This window comes from Drosophila melanogaster, chromosome 3R (genome assembly GCF_000001215.4).
Source record: "Drosophila melanogaster chromosome 3R".
NCBI lineage: Eukaryota > Metazoa > Arthropoda > Insecta > Diptera > Drosophilidae > Drosophila > Drosophila melanogaster.
The window spans coordinates 28,137,001-28,149,931 of NT_033777.3; the positions used below are offsets into that span (position 1 = coordinate 28,137,001).

Genomic DNA, 12,931 nt, shown 5'->3' on the forward strand with positions numbered 1-12,931 from the left:
AAAGTTAACCACGTTGTCATGTTGCCATGCTTAAATTATAATGAAAAGGACTCGGGCCAGAAGCAGCTTGCTCACGCACACACACACATTGGCTGTGTAACCTTATTTCCTTAGCCTTTCTCCGTTCGCCTTTCTCCATTCGCCCTTCGCCATCCGCCTTTCTCCTTCGTGCAACGGCGAATGCACAAGTCGATTTTGTCTCATTGAAGGTTGTTTTCAGTCGCTGTGTGAGTTTTCCGTTCCGTTCCGTTCCGCACATTTTCCCCCAGCTCGGACTGCTCAGTTTCGCAACCCCACAGCCAGTAGCCCACATTTTCCGAGGCAAAGCTGACTGGCATCACTTACCTCTCGGAAATGGGATCATCAGCCTGCCATTTCCTCGGTGCTCTGCTCCACTAGACAACGGCCCCAGACATTTGGGGCCAAATGATTGTTTATGTGTACACGGTACACTTCAGCAAAATTGTCAATTGAAACGTACTTTTGAGCACTTATGAGATTTATTTTGTTTTGAATGAATTTTGCTTGTGAAAATATTATTATTATATTTTAACAATTTGTGTGTAATGTTATATCATGTTTTTTCTAATCATCTAGAATTTTACAAAAATATTTAGAACTTTTTATTTATTATTATTTTTCGTTTAGTGCACACCATACTTTCTGCATGTTTATGTGTGAGTTTGCGGTCATACATATTTAATATTTCATATGTCTGCAATGATTTCTACGCCTTTCCAGCTCCGCAGTCCACAGAGTGAGCCACATCCATCCACATCCTCATCTTCAGTCCCTTGACGCGTCGCTGCGTATTATATTAAGTCCAAAATGAGGCTCCTGATGACGACGAATTGTCCTCGTCTGCCGCTGCTTCATCTTGCTCCTCGTCCCGATCCCATGTCGATTGTTCGTCTGTTTGTTTGCGTCCTGTCACTGTTTATTTGTCACTGCCTGGCCTAATGCCTCCACGACCCCCCACCATACATATATCTGATGCCATATAGCTCAGCCAGCTCGCCAGCTCTTCAGCTCATGAGAATTTCGAAGCGGCCCATGTGTATTTCATTGCTGGCGTTTGCCAGTTCCGGTTGACTTACGCGCCATGTTGACTGCAATTTTTATGGAGCACGGCCCGCGTTTCGCTTGGTTAGATGGCTCTCGAGCATTCAGGAGCAGATCACATGGGCGAAGGCCACTCGCGTGTCCCCTTTTAAAGGACACATGCACGGGCTTTAATGCAATTTTAATTAGGCCAAGACCCGGGGCAGCACAAATTCTCAAATCTCAAACAAATTGACCATTGACTCTGCCCATAAACTCTGCAAGTCGCAAAACTTTGGTGCCTCCTTTTCCAGGGCGTTTAGTTACCAGCACTTGTACAAACACGACGCTTCTGAAGCTTAACGCTTCTAATGTATGCGCATACACGAGGATTTCGTGCCTCCACCCACTCACCTGATCCAGTTACACTACCCCGCACCACCTGCACCACCCGCACCTGCACACGGCTACGCCAAATCATAAGAACGGGCCGAGTGGCTAAGAAAAATATGCTGCCTGACTGCTCGCCACTTTCCAGGCAGCTGGCTAAAATCACCGGCAAGGTAAAAGCCAACTAAGTAAAGTCAAAGTGTATAACCTGGCCACGCCCAACGCCCACTGGCAGTGCATACACGGCGAGAAAGGCATGGCAGTTGGTAGTCAATCAAAAGTTAGACTTAGGTTTTTATTACTACAAGAAAATTATAAGCAAGAAGTAAATAAAACGATAGAACATATATAAGAAATAAGGAAATAAAGCTATCTTTTCTCTCCGTGTATAGGCTGCACTTTGCGCGTTGTCCCAAGTATTTCCAGGAAATTTCATTGGTTTCGGCTCTACGCTTTGCAGTTCTAACATAAATAGTTGAGCACTCTGACTCGGACTCGAAGCCAAGTGAATGAGGGGGCGTGGCAATGGGGGGCGTTGCTAAAGGGGTGGCAAACATAAAGTTTTCACTGCATAAATAGTTGTCGAAAAATTGCGCATAAGTAGGCGACGATGCTTGGCATGCAAGTGTAAAAGATTCGGACCGAAACTTTTCCACCCAAATGTGGCTAATGAAAAGTTTACCCAGCGGACCAGTCAAGTCCAGAAGTGCAGATTGCCATCCACTTTAGAAATGCATAAAGGACCAAAATCCTGAAGGTTTTTAATTAGTTTTCCGCCTTGGCGACTTGACACATACACGACTTTATGAGCTGCAAAGATTTCCGGCAACGATTTCATCAATCGATAGCTATAAAAAGAAGCTGTTAAAACTTCTTAAAAACAATGAAAGTTTTCAAACGGTTTGTAATTTTTAGGTAATGTTTTATTGTAATTTGTAACTCACATATTACCCTTCTGTTTTTTTCTATCGAGGCGTTATCGTGAGGGCTTGACTTGAATATGTCAATAAGATATTTCCTAGACATCAACACAGAATTCGTACTATTTTCTCTTCATGCTTTCTGAAAACGGAGCCGAAAAAATGTACCTAAAGCGTTAGGTCCCCTTTCTGGCAGCTCATTAATGCACAGCATTTTGATTTTCAGTTTTCATTTTAGATCGATTTCAAGTCATTTGCATTGCTGAAAAGTAGACCGGAGCCCAGCAAATAACTTAGATCCAAATAAAAGCAGGATATATTAAGCCCTCTGGTGGAAACCCCTCAAACAAACACACTCACAATTATAAGCAGCTTTATCAACTGCAATAGCACTTGTTCTTGCCAGGCAAATAAAATGATTCGGAGATTCATTCGTTTTGATGGAGATGGATTAAATGCTCGCCCAAATGCGCATGGAAAAATGACCGGGCAGTATTATGGGCGAATTTCCATGTTTCCTCTCGTTTTCCACACCACTCTATGCAATTGCAGCTGCACCTTGACCGATGGCAGACCGGCAGATGGAATAATCTAAAAGTAAGTATGCCAAGTCTGGGCGCTTTTTCGTTTGGTGATAATGACGATGACGTTGTTGATGACCGACTGAATTTTCATTGGCCCTAAGCATTAAATTTCCAGAAATTCACAAATTCAGTGCTCACGCACTCCCGCAAGAGTGACTTCCGTTGCCAAATCCTGCATCCTTCAGTCAGCTGCCACTACTCCGGCTGCATATCCTTGCCGCCCGGCGTTTTGGCTACTCCTTGTCGACTGCGAGGCTGTTGGGCCACTAAAAAATTCCATTTGTAAACGGCAACCGCATTAAACCAAACTCATCTCCGGTTGTTAATGACTGCTGCCTGCCTGCCACTGGTAGACAAGCAACGTAATATGCTCAAGCATCCAAGGCGGCACCAAGATGTTCAAAGGCCAGCACGGCGAGAAAATTATATAAGATATCTGTGATATAAATGTCGATCAAATTGATCTTGAAGGTAAAGGAAGGAAAGGAAGAAATAAAACTATAAAATTCAATGTTTACTAATTGAATATTGCGTACTTGAAAACATACATATATTTTTCCCTCTGCAAGACAACGCGCATCCCGATTTCTCACCAGCTGACATCCTGAATCCTTAACCAGTTGCAAACAATTGACGCAAATGAAAACTGACGCCCGCTAACTGCGACTCTGTAGCTGCCATTGAGTGATGGGCCAACCAAACCAGCACGCATACGCCGTGTGAGCCGCGACTCGATTCACGGCGCGTAAATGATACAAACAAGCCGTGCAGGTGGGTGTGCCAATGGGTGGCTTATCTGGTGATTGGGCGGTGCGAGGAGTGAAAAGCCTGCTGCCGAGTGGACAGCTTGTCGCTGCTTGTTGCGACTGTCGGGAGATGCGGCCGCAAATTAGTGCAAAGTGCCACCCGGGTTGCGAGGATACGGCGAGTATTTCGCCCAGGACGACAGCCTTTCGTTTGTTGTGGAAAGATTTGAAAGTTGATTAATGAATACGAAATGCGGAAATACGAAGACGGGAATCCACAGTCCTGAGTCCAGAGAATCAAGAGTGGAAAGAGATCGTTGGCCTCAGCAGATGGAAAGCATTTGATGTCGGTCGGAAATGAATAAAGTGCGAATTTTTGTGTTCTTCCCCGCCATTCCTCCATTCTCTCCGTTTGAAGAATTCAATTTTGTGATGAAGAAAAATTGATTGTCGTCGTCCTTTGGACCTCACCAAACGAAAAGCGAGCAACGACCAGCGGGAAAACTCTGCCGCCACAGTCACAGACGGAGTTTCGTAGGAGAAGAAAATTCCCAGACTTGGCGGACAGGTTCATGAATAAGAGCGGGCAAAAATTAATATTTGCTCAAATTGCGGCGAAGAAAAATGGTTCGTTCCCAGGCTCAATAGTGCGTGAAATGAATTGTTTCCGGGAATCCTAGATCGAAATTATTTCTTTAAGGTTGCGATTATCTGAACTTTAAATTCATCAGCCTACTCATTCATACTCACAATATATTTTTATTTTATACACACAGCCCTCTAGCCCTCTAGCATAAAACATGCGAATTGATAATCAATTTGTCACTGTGGCCCAGTGTTTTGCATACCAAAACAGATATAATTAAAGTTTACAGCTGCAGCTGCGACTGCGAAATGCTGAAATCGCCCGACGATCCATATATTGTATGAACAGTATTTGCGCATGAATTATGAATTGTGTAAATTGTGGACACTGTGTGTGCTCGCATCGGGCCAAAAAACTTGTCGCCAGTGCTGCCAAGTGCCAGTGTCCCGACCGAAAGGACGAAAGGCCTTGCCAGCTGGGTTCTGGAGCTGCAGGACGAAAGGATGCTGGGGAATGGGGAACTTGGGAAAAGAGGATGTGCTTTTCGGGGTACAACGCCGCAGATACACATAACTTTACAGCCGGAGCCTACAGACGACAAAATTTAAATCACTGCGTGGCCTCGAGTGCTTTTTGTTACAATTTACGCTTTATGGGTGACATTTTACAATTTACTTTGTCGCAGAAGCACTTTGCGACCGTGAGTGTGTGCGACTCAAAGCGAAATGGCCAATATAAATTACCCAGTTATGTGCAGCCAGCCAGTGTAACTCTCTCCTGCATCGCGCCGAAGTAACGAAATATTACTTAAACACTAAATTGTGCCAGCTCAGAACGGAACAGGACAGGACCCAGTGAATGACAGCGACAGAGACAAATCGATGGGACGCGCTTCCGGTTGGCAATGCCATCGGATGGCCCAGGGTGGCGGTAATAGTCCGGTGACAATTACTGCGAAAGCCGTTGAGACCGAAAATTGCCACAAGAAGCTGCAATTGAAGCTGCCACAAAAAATATCGGCCAACGAACAGAAAAAAACACTTCATATACTTACCTAATGATGTTAAAAAGTATTATTTTGCAGGATAGAAAGGTAATTCAAATATTTCTTTAAATACTACATATATTGAATGAGTAAAGTGTCAAGGCAAGATGTTAATTATATACCTTAAAATCTGGTTAAAATTCAATAAACATTTTTACGACATTTTGACAGCCCAGCAGTGGTCATATTTATATCTGGGAAATTTCTTGTAATTTTTGTTTTCCTTAATCTCATTGTGGTTTTATTGTGAATGAATGGCACTTTTATTTGTCCAGCACTTTGGACAGCTCAATACCCATTATATTCTTTCCCACAGAGCGTATTCAAATCAGTTCCCAGAACGTGACTTATTGATATCATTTCACTCTAATGGCCCCACTAACTCAGCTAAAAAATATATACATAATCGAGCGAGGGGTGCGTAACTCTTTCGCCGGCAGAACTGACTGTAAATGTTCGCGCCTTCGCTCTTGATTATTGGCAGTCATAATTTGGTCATGCATAATGGGACAGGCTGGATATATGAACACCACGATTTGCTACAGTTTCACATTTGAATTATTCCAGTTATTTCGCGCTACATTAAGTCGGCCGCACTCGCACAAGCCGGAGAATACGGCTCGTTCTTCGCCAAAGGACTTTATATTTGAATGCGATAATTCATGCGGGTATTTTCCTGAAGCGATTCAGATTCAGACCCAGACCCACTGGAGATTTATCTGGCAGACCGCAGACTGACGAGCTGGCACTCGCTCCATTTTAAATTCCAAATTTTTTGCCTCACCAAAAGTTGTGTGTTGATTTAGTGCGCTTGCTTATTCTTTATTTCTCTTTATGGCAGTGTGTGGGATTTTATTTGTGTTTGACTTGCTTTCTGTGAACACTTTAGCACCCGTTCGTGTTTGCCTAACAGGCGTGTTTGTGTTTTCGTGGCTAGTGCACATTTTAATTAAAAAATATTAATAATTAACATGGCAGGCGGTCGCCCGTCCAACTGGAGGGCTCAACTGATGGGCGGGCCGAGCTCTGGATTCAGTTGCGTTGGTCACATAATTTCATATCTGCGTAAAGTACATTAAAGGGGCATAAAAATTCATTACGCAGCGCCAGCGACGCCAGTTGCCAAACAAATTATCGTTAGCCAAGTTAAAAGGCAAACGGCGATGGCCTTCAAGCCGTGTCCACATCAGTCGGCCGGGAAAAGTGGAGTCAGAAAGCGGGGGAAATACAAAACTGTGACACACGGCAGCGGCCGAAAAACGCTAGTACTTTCCTGGGCTTGAAGTCCCCCGTCGGGTACTTATTTTCATTATCTGACACACCTATTTAAAAATTTAAATCTCCAAGTGTGACCCCCATTAGGTGGCACCTAAGACCGGAATAGGGCCCGCATAAATAATTCACTTATTTTGGGTTCATAGTCGTCTTGAGCATGCGAACGTGTATTTATTTAGTGGCAGTTTAAGGGTGCCGGCACCCCAAATTGCAAATTCCTTGCTCAGCCATCAGTGTGGCAAGTCTTTCATAAAAGGTGCTTAGTTGTTTTGGCCCAAAAGCATCACCAGCGAATTCTACATTAACCTTGGCCCATCTCCTCAGTTTTCTAGCTTGGTCTGGCCGTGCCTTTCCCTTTTGTCTATCCCATTGTCCTTCCATCCCAGGCAATTGGTTGTGTCAAGAAGTAGCATGTTTGTTGCGGCTTAGTTTGATTCGGCTCGAACCCTATTAATTTGCACTTAAAACTTTGGTTTTAAAGACTTAAGAGCTTTTGTCCGTGAATGAAAATCCTCTTAAAAACTATATCTTGAACAAGGCCTAATTGCTTAATGGACGTTACATAATTTTACTCAACTTGCACTTTCAGGCGCAAAGTGCAACAAATTTTGTAATAGGTATTTTATTATATAATAGCTTAATTTGATGAAAAGATATTTGCCTCAATTTAGTACACTTCAAGATTTGATTATCGATAAAGGAAATATGAATCCAGTTCTCTCTGTGCATTTAAGTTGTAGTTATTCGTTTGAATATGTTCCTACATGCATGCCCATAATGCATCTGCCCTTTTCATAATTGTCAAGAAAATCCCCGTGAAGTTTTTCCCTTGAGTCCCTTCGCGCTATTATCCTTGGCAGCTGTCATCCGCCATGAAATATAACGCATACGCCGTGTTGTGTCCACACTGCCTTCGCGCCGGGACTCTCGACTAAATACCCTAATTGGCGTTAACAATGCCTTAATTTTGTGCTTATAAGAGGGGTGCAAAGGCCCCTCCTCGAGTGAAACAACAACAATAGTACCCGATGCGCTATTGTTACACACAATGACAAACAAGCAAACATACAATTGTTTGGGTGTACTTGTGCATGGTCACAGGTCACATTTACACTCACACAGTCGTGCACTTCATTATAAGCAAATATTTTTAGCCTCATTTCAGCTTAAGACGCTTAAGCACGTTATAACTTTCCGCACGATGATATTGTTGTTGTTTTCTCGTTGTTTTTGCTGCAAAGGCTCACTCATTCACACAATCGCATAATCGCACACTCACACACTCGCTCACCAAAACACACTCATGCAAACTGGCGCTGATTTACCTAACAAGCGCAACTCGAAGAACAAAAGGCCAAAAGGCAGGGGATCCCAGTTGTTGTTTTCATTTAAAGGGATTTAAAAATTCAAAGGGCAATTGTCACACACACAAGTGCATAGAATCGGCGAGAGCGGCAGAAGGACATGCAGAAAGAGTGGGCCAAACAAGAAAGAAACTCGTCTTTTGCATCGCTCTAACGGCCTCTTCTTATTGTTTACTTCACTTTTGTTATTACGTGAAGTTGCTGCTGTTTTTGTTGCATTTAAGCACATGCAATATACACTAAAAGAAAATCAGGATTTTCTTCACAAATATAAACATAGATTTACAATTGAATCGAAATGTTTTGTAGAAGTATCGTTATGTTTACTCTTGAGATCCCTAGAATTATATGTAACTTTGGTTTTAAACTGAACGTTTTAAGCTGAATCCTTAGAATTTTATTTATTTTTTAAATAAATATAAAGTTGAATCATTTTTTTCGAGTACTTCTGTGAGTTGGTGAGCAGGGAGAGTACATTCAAGACCCGTTGTCCGCTACATGAGCTATTCTATGGACACTCGACGTCTCTGCCGTGCGACGTTGATTCTATGCTAAATACGAGCAGAACAATGATAATGTCGCATGGTAAATTACATGTAATTATGTATTTTACCAACATTTCCCCATTTCACTGGCGACTCCTCCCCAGCCCAGACACTTTTTCGAGCACTGCTCTTTGCAACATTACCTCAGAACACCGTCGTCCTGTCGCTCGCTGTCCCTGTCACCGCTGTCGACACGAGAAAGTATGTTAATAACGCAAAAAGAGGAGTAATAACGAGGAGAAAAGAGTGCAATAATAGGGAGATACACCTTAAATTGCATCCTTTTTGTTGTCCTGTTTGGATTTAGTTCCAGGGCTACAATTAACGCAAGGCAATTGGCAGCAGGAGAAGCAAAGCTTCTCATGCAATTAATGGTATGTAGCTTATACAAAACATTTCATATTAGTGAAACTAAGTAATAATAACTTCAAAGGTTGTTGCTTTTATCTGACCCTTTTTCACAGTGTTTAGCATATAAGTGTGCTTACAATTGTTGAAAAGCTATTGCTGCTTTATCCTAGTTAGATATTATATTGTTAGATTAGTTTTAAAAGTTAATATTTTATGACCACTTGGACGCAAGGATGGATTCAGATGAAAAAGAATAGAAAATATTAACATCAGCTGGCTGTTCTTAACATTTGCCTTGTCCTGCAACGTATAACAGTTTTCAGGGCATGCCATAAAAATACTGGTATTTTCGAGTGACGAGGCGCAAAAGGACATTTCTGAAGGTTCTATTTAAAGCGACAAGTGGTACGGAAAATCATTATAAAAGCTCTGACTAAATTGGAAACTGAATTTTTACATGTAGATATTACGATTTTAATTTAAAGATATAACATTATATTTTTATTTAAATTATAAATCAGAAAACAAGCCTTGGCAGTCAATTTCAAATGTGGCTGGCGCTTTCGAAAAGCCTGTGCTCTCGGCTGCTCGGATTCTGCGCTCTGTGGCGACGGGAGCCGAAAGGACCTGAAAGGACGAGGCTTGCGACTTGTGAATGGCGCCTGGAGCGAGGAAACGAGCCAGTTGGGATGGCGAGAGGGACGGAGAGAGGGCCGGAGAGCAAGGATTCAGCAAGGAGCAGGCGGCGCGAGTGAGAGCGAGCCATTCGTGAATATTTCATGAACGATGGCTGCGATGGCAGCCAGCTTCGTGCCGCCGTTAACCGAACTCCTCGCCGCCGAAGAGAAATGTAGGGAAACGCATCCCGTCGTCGTCATCGACGGCAGAGGCAGCAGCAGCAGCGGCGACAGCGATTTTCACAGCAGCAGCGACAGCGGGAAAATCGGCAGCCTTTCTGCCGTCGTTGCAGTGGCAGCAGCGCCTCCGAATTTTGGCCAATGCGTGTGCTCCTGGCGTTCAGTAAGAAAAGCGTCGCCCAGCGGTCTAGTACGAACGTATACCGAACGCTTTGTATATCCTGTAAATTATATCCTGTGTGTGCGATTGATCACGTCGGCCTGGTTCGTGCGTAGTTCGAAACATAGACTTCACACCTTGCCTTGCCGTAGTGGCAAATTATTCTGGGCTTTGGGCTAGAACCTATTATTTTTTAAAGATCACTCAATCTTAACCTATACACGACATTTATTAAGCTGGTCTTATCACGCACTTGGAGTCAGTGACTTCTAAAGTTGCCAGCAAATTCGCGCGCGACAAAAACTCAGAGGCTGCCGGCAAAATAATAATTGCCATTGCAGCCAGCTACTTGAAACTTTCCCAGCGACTTTGAACCGGCTGAGCAGGGCTTCACTTTTTTGTTTGGCATTTTCCCCTGTTATTTTCTCACATATTTTCATTTTTTTTTTTTTTTTCATATTTTCGTTTTCTTTTTTGGCCTGACATTTTACATACCAGACATTGATATTAAAACAGAAGACGTCTGGCAGGCAGAGAACTGAACTCGTAGTACTACTCGCATGACAGGAATATTTATAATTTCCGCTGCCAGCAGACACAACAGAAAAGAAAGAATAATTTGCGATTACTGGCAGGCAGAAGGCGAAGGAAATCCCTGAAACGATATTACAAGCCAAGTGCGCTTGAGTTCGTGTATTTCCGGTTGAACAAACACATAAGCGAAACATAAAAGAAAGGCGAAAAAAATATACTTACATATTTTCCACATGCCCCCATACTTACGTCGATATATATATATATACATATATGTAGTACATAAATAGAGTAACCAGCCAGCACGAAAAGTGAAAATACATAGAGGCGAAGCAAGGCGAGAGCATATTTCATAAGTTTGCACTCCGCACACATAGAAAGTAGAAAGCAGCGACGAGAGCCAGAGAAAGCTGGCGACAAAGGCTAACGCACGACCTTTGGCACCGAGTTCAGATCCTGCGGAGGAGTCAGCAGCAAATCAATAAAGACAAAGACTCCCAGCCAGAGCAACTGCATCACCAGCCAACCCAGCTTCGCTTCCCGAGTCCAGCGACCAAAATTCACTCGCAAATTATGCTGACCATGTCGACCCTGATGATGCCAGCACCGACCATAGCCATGGGTGCCCCGCAGATCACAATGGGTCCGCACAAGCCGCCGGAAACGAAGCTGTTGGCCATCCATCCCGCTGCAGCGGCCGCAGCAGCCGCCCAGCAGCAGCAGCAGTCGGTGACAGCTGCTCATTTGCAGCACAATGGCCAACAGCAGCACTCGCAGCAGCAACAGCAACAGCAAATGTCGCAACAGCAACAGCAGCAGCAGCAGCAGCTCGTGGGCAACAACTCCAAGCCAGGTGAGTGGAAAAGCGAGTTTCCCGGGGTGAATGTCCTTTTCGTCCCGTTTCGGTTCTCGGTCTTGGTCTCGGTTTCGTTTTCGATTTCGGTTTCGGCGCAATTTCCACCGGCAAAAGGTGTTGCATAAATTGAGAAATGTCTCTGCCACTTTGCCCCTGAGACGTGTTTCGAATGCGGCAGACAACGATCTGCGTTTTGTTCTGGGGGGTACTATTCGCATCAACAACTGGAATAAATTTTCAATAGACAACGATTTCATTCAGCGACTAAACTTGTGTTTATTTGCAATATCAAAACTTAATTAAATGCATCATAACGGACTGGGCTGCAACCAAATAACCCAATTTTCTTTCTGATATTGGGAATGAAGGCAAATCTATGAAAATTGACAAATATTTTTGCCTAATTTATTGAAATGTCTATATGAAAACTCTGGGAAATGCAAACCGTTTAATATCATGTAAAGACCAATAAATCAAGTATTATTCTCAACAAAAAAAAAAACAAAAACGCCATCATAGTCATTTGCAATTCTAAACGTATTCAGATTGGGCTTCAGTTAGGATTTAATTGAATGAATTTTATTTTGCGATATAATTGCATTTCATTTTCAGCCAAGGATTTGTGCAGGCTTAAAAAGTTAGCAAATCATTCAAACACGGCCATGGCAAAAAATAATTTATCCTATTAGTTGTATCCTAATGAAATGCTGTTTGTGCTAAAATGTGTTCTATTTGTCAAATTTGTGCATTTATCTTAAAGAGCAATAAATTAGAGTATGCAAAATAACACAATATGCTACATATTATATATAATAATAAAATGCGAAACTTTAAAATAAACTAGAATTCAAGTGCAGCAAAAACTTCAAGCAAAAGCTCAGTTAACAACAACCTCTAGAGAAATAACAACAGCTTACGTATTCACAACAATGTCTGAACAATTACAATTCAAACCAAAAAACACCCCAGGCGATCGATATCAGGGCACGATAACGTACATATTTATAGAAATTTTGTATGCGTCAGATGGCCAAAATCATACTGGCAACACATTCAATTAAACGTGGCCCAGTCAGTCGGAAGTCAAGGAGGCAGATTTCGAAAATACCAATAGAGCACACGTATCACTTTCGGGCAGTTTTAAATGAGTAAAATTCCAAGGGGCCAAATTCGCACACGTAATCCGAAAAATAACAAACTCGAACACGCATTTCAGAGATGAATTATTGTGGACACCACCCCTCTGGGCTGAAAATGTCAAGCGTAGGCATTACAAGCATAAATATCAGTTACAATTTTCATATTTTTAACCACAAATGAAAAATTTGATACAGCTTGGGCAGGCAGGGGAAATTGCATGCCCGTAGAGATTTACAACTTAAAAACAACTTAAGCCGAAACTTGGAAACAAAGGCAGCAGCGATAGAGACAGAAACTGGGACTATTCTCCAATTTGTTGGCTCTACCAGCCCCGGCCCCAACAACACCCCTAAGTCCCTCAAACCGACAACGGTTGCTAATGGCAAAAACTATACACAAATAGACACTGGCAGGCATAAAACCGGAAACAACGGCACAGGAAGCTGCATGAAAATGAAACGAGGAAAAGCGGCCAGGCAAACCAGCCGGCCTGACTTTGGGCTGTAATGAAAAATGGAAAATGTCTACTACTACGAC

The 12,931-nt window shown here is 42.8% G+C and overlaps 1 protein-coding gene and 3 long non-coding RNA genes across 7 annotated transcripts in view; 2 read left to right on the forward strand and 2 right to left on the reverse strand.

Moving 5' to 3' along the window:
• Positions 1–646: 646 nt before the first annotated feature.
• lncRNA:CR46077 (long non-coding RNA:CR46077) lies at positions 647–965 on the reverse strand. The gene has a single exon (NR_133469.1). It is a non-coding gene; the product is annotated as a long non-coding RNA:CR46077 (long non-coding RNA).
• Positions 966–3,479: 2,514 nt separating this feature from the next.
• On the forward strand, positions 3,480–4,378 carry lncRNA:CR46076 (long non-coding RNA:CR46076). The gene has a single exon (NR_133470.1). It is a non-coding gene; the product is annotated as a long non-coding RNA:CR46076 (long non-coding RNA).
• Positions 4,379–9,391: 5,013 nt separating this feature from the next.
• On the reverse strand, positions 9,392–9,962 carry lncRNA:CR46078 (long non-coding RNA:CR46078). Its single transcript, NR_133471.1, has one exon. It is a non-coding gene; the product is annotated as a long non-coding RNA:CR46078 (long non-coding RNA).
• CG34354 (uncharacterized protein) overlaps positions 9,880–12,931 on the forward strand; it is a 93,647-nt gene continuing 90,595 nt past the window's right edge. For 2 of the 4 annotated variants that reach the window (NM_001104483.3, NM_001316621.1), the window contains exons 1-2: positions 9,880–9,968; positions 10,500–11,251. In NM_001104483.3, the coding sequence (NP_001097953.2) occupies positions 10,972–11,251 (280 nt within the window). In that variant the 5' untranslated portion in view covers positions 9,880–9,968; positions 10,500–10,971. The remainder of the gene's footprint in view (positions 9,969–10,499; positions 11,252–12,931) is intronic. The other 2 variants (NM_001170285.3, NM_001170284.3) reach the window with 2 other exon arrangements.